The 3,435-nt window shown below is 36.2% G+C and overlaps 1 protein-coding gene across 2 annotated transcripts; it reads left to right on the top strand.

The window, feature by feature from the left end:
* Window positions 1-599: 599 nt before the first annotated feature.
* LOC131035179 (heavy metal-associated isoprenylated plant protein 23) lies at window positions 600-3,204 on the top strand. Of its 2 annotated transcripts, none has more exons than XM_057966825.2 (4): window positions 600-893; window positions 1,003-1,185; window positions 2,385-2,460; window positions 2,578-3,204. In XM_057966825.2, the coding sequence occupies exons 2-4, from the start codon at window positions 1,117-1,119 to the stop codon at window positions 2,868-2,870; spliced, it is 438 nt and encodes a 145-aa protein (XP_057822808.1). In that variant the 5' UTR covers window positions 600-893; window positions 1,003-1,116; the 3' UTR covers window positions 2,871-3,204. The 2 variants fall into 2 exon arrangements, with proteins under 2 accessions (XP_057822808.1, XP_057822807.1); XM_057966824.2 differs by having other exon boundaries at window positions 601-897.
* The last annotated feature ends 231 nt before the right edge of the window (window positions 3,205-3,435 follow it).

Raw genomic sequence — 3,435 nt, 5'->3', positions numbered from 1 at the left:
CTCCATCAACCATCTTTGGTAATTGACCCATTGACCTATATTCATTGTATATATATATATCTAGGCTGGTAGGATATTCATTGTATATATAGCAGTAGGTGCTACTGAAAGACAAGGACACCGATATTAGTGTCCATTTGGAATGTTTGCAAACCCCAAACTACAAGTCTATACTAGCCATTAAAAACACTGTTTAAAGAAAGGAAAAGCAATCATTTGAATGGTCACTTACAACTGTGTGCAATGGTCTGTCTATTTCCCAACATTTAGCACAGTTTATCATAGGGGTCGGCCAGCTTTAAAATTCTCTTTTTAGCTTCTCATCCCCACATACATTACACCGTCCCTGTACAAGACAAGGGACCCGTTTATGAATGAATCCCTTGGTCAGTAAGGCAAGTACCATGCAATTTAATACATATATACACTAAATAATGGGTATATACGCATTGTATATGTAGCTTTTCTTTGGGTGCATTTCAGTTTCCGGGCTAGTCTGTCTACCACTTGGGAGCTAGGCTCCACCTGAGAATTTTTTGTGAGCTTAAGTTTGGATTTGTTTTTTACTTTTTCAAAAAAGATCTCTCTTTGCTTTGGAATTATTAACTTGATTGGCACGGATAGTATTCTTCACTGGCATCTACTACCCCAAAATGCATTTAATCCCTGTAATTTTGAAGGCTTCAGTAACAGTACTCCTTTGGCCTTTTTTCTTTTGCTTGTAAACAGTCATTTTCTTCCTGGCCCCAGATTTTGTCCTTGCTGACTCTATTTATAGTCTGAGCCACCCTTTGTGTATTTTCAATTATAACATTGTTTCTGCTGTCTGATCTTCTCTGCCATTCAACCTGATCTGCAATCTCTGTTTTGCTTGTACATTGGATTTTGTTTTCGTATGTAGGTCTTTCACGCTTTCTGTCGTGCAGTTGATTAGTTGTTTTACGTACCCAGTTTAGAATTTTTAATTTTAATGCTTGTTTTGTGACAATCTTTTGTGTACAGAGCTGTACCTACTGGTCCACTACAAATTCTGTCAACGGCTCAGGGCTGTATTGTGTTTGGGAAAAAAAGATCCTTTTTGTCATTTACTTGCTCTGATCGCTAGTATTGATTGAAATGGGTGCTCTGGAATATGTTGTAAGGCTGCTTAATGGCCGCACTAAACGCAAGAGAAAGCAGATGCAGGTGAGTCATTTTCTTTCATGGCATTTTATTTATGCTATGAATGTGCCTGTGTTTTTTGAGTGAACAGTTAGAGCAGGTAGAACAGTTGGCCTGTTCTTGAACGAAATAAAATTATTAGTTTGATTTGAAACGTCGAGGAAATAAACTTATATTGCTGAGATCAGAAGATACACACAAATAGTTACTTCTTGTTGAAGTAGATGGTGTTGAATTTTATATCAAAGAGAAAGAAAGAAATTATATTAATCCCCACAAGGAGGATTAGAAGCTCAGTAGTTGGTATGAGTTTTTCAAAGTCTTAAAAGATTGTTTTTGAAAAGTGACCATGTATGTTTTTGAATTGTTCTTGTTTTCTTGATGATGGATCGCTAAATATGATCTGAAACATCAATGCAAATCATACAAAGACAAAGAAAAAGGTCACAACTGACTAAATCTGTCACTGCTACTGGAAAAGAATAACATGCACCCTGGAATAGATAGGATGAGCCTTATAAATTTTAGTGCAAGTCATAAAAATAGAAGAGTCACAGAATCACAGCAAATGCAATAATTCATAAGTAGAATCAGAAGAATCAGTAACACTATATTTTAGTGCAAGTCATAAAAATAGAAGAGTAACAGAAACACAGCAAATGCAAAAATTCATAAGTAGAATCAGTAACAGTATGAAATTATATTAGAGACGGTTACAAAATAACATTTAGGAAATGCACTGGGATATGCCGCTCTATCCTTGAGCCAGAGATTTCTTTCCCAGCACCCAAAGTTATTATAAGGAGTGTTTTGATAGTTATTGGTGCTGAGAATTACAACTACTAAGATAATGAATGATAACCTGGAAAAGTGTTTCCTTAGTTATGCCTACTTCTATCTTTTATATATGCACATATAAAATTTAACAGACCCATATATATATATATTTTTTAGCCTACTTCTATCTTTTATATATGCATCTATAAGATTTAACAGACCCATATGAATTATTTTTTGTCTGTGAATCATTTCATTTAACACAACTTCTCCAGTATCTCACCCAATGAAATATCTAAGCACTGCTAATACATTGCAGCAGAAGGTTCACTTTTTCTTCACAGCTTATATTCTTCACCTAAAAGTAAGAATTCAGAAGTTGGACCAGATTTAAAGGTGCAACCAGCTGAAATTGACAACTGTTGTTTGTCCTCCTTGTGATGCAGACTGTGGAGCTAAAAGTAAGAATGGACTGTGAAGGCTGTGAGAGGAAAGTTAGGAACTCTGTTTCTTCCATGAAAGGTAAGTAAACCAACCCACTACATAATCATAATCACATATTCAGAGAAGGAAAAAGATGGTGATTTTATTCTAAAGATCTTACAGAGAAGACTGTATTGTCTTGTATGGTTGTTGCAGGGGTTAGAACAGTAGATGTAAGCAGGAAGGAGCATAAAGTGACTGTGACAGGGTATGTTGATAGGAACAAGGTCTTAAAGAGAGTGAAGGCCACAGGCAAAAGGGCAGAGTTCTGGCCCTATGTTCCTTACAATCTGGTTTACTATCCTTATGCTGCTCAGACTTATGAGAAGAAGGCACCTGCTGGTTATGTCCGAAATGTGGACTACTCATTCCCAAATCCCAACCGAACTGATGAGAAGTACACCGCACTCTTCAGTGATGACAACCCAAATGCCTGTTCTGTTATGTAAATGTCTTTTAGTCTGGTCCAATGTTTCTGGTCTCACTATTAGATCCATCACCATGGCATCCGCTTGAAGCCAATGCTTAAGGTTTTCATAACAAAATAAAAGGTGGCTTTGTCTCTATAAACTCTCTAGTAAGATTTACTCTGAGATAGACTAGTTGGTGTTGTTTGTCTGTAAGAAGATTCAAGCAACTGGTTGTAAACTGATGCATCTCACACCACGTCTTGGATCTTCCACCATTTTTCCTCCTTTGATCGGTATTACAATGTAAACAGAGGCTTTATTTTGAAGACTTATGTTGCTTTATATGAGTAAATACTGTACTAGTTTAATTTTATCAACTTTTTCTAGTATTTTCCAAATTTTCCACCTTTTGAATGTAAAAAATATCAGGTGATCAGCATCCACGCTACATGTGACAAGTAAACTGTACTGGATTAAAGGCCAGTACGGGATTCAATTATATTCTCCTCCATTCTCTTTTAAAAAGCAACAGGCACTCAAAAAGTAATGAAGTTCGCAGTAAAAACTTCTCACAGCACACATCTGAAGTAAATGACATAAATGT

Source organism: Cryptomeria japonica, chromosome 2 (genome assembly GCF_030272615.1).
Source record: "Cryptomeria japonica chromosome 2, Sugi_1.0, whole genome shotgun sequence".
In the NCBI taxonomy this organism is placed as follows: domain Eukaryota; kingdom Viridiplantae; phylum Streptophyta; class Pinopsida; order Cupressales; family Cupressaceae; genus Cryptomeria; species Cryptomeria japonica.
The sequence above is the reverse complement of the archived record's forward strand: the minus strand, read 5'-3'. Positions and strand labels throughout refer to the sequence as shown.

Coding starts and splice junctions, on each gene's coding strand:
- LOC131035179 (XM_057966825.2), top strand. CDS start 1,117: ATGGGTGCTCTGGAATATGTTGTAAGGCTGCTTAATGGCCGCACTAAA. Junction 1,186..2,384: donor GCAAGAGAAAGCAGATGCAG/GTGAGTCATTTT, acceptor CTTGTGATGCAG/ACTGTGGAGCTAAAAGTAAG. Junction 2,461..2,577: donor CTCTGTTTCTTCCATGAAAG/GTAAGTAAACCA, acceptor TGGTTGTTGCAG/GGGTTAGAACAGTAGATGTA.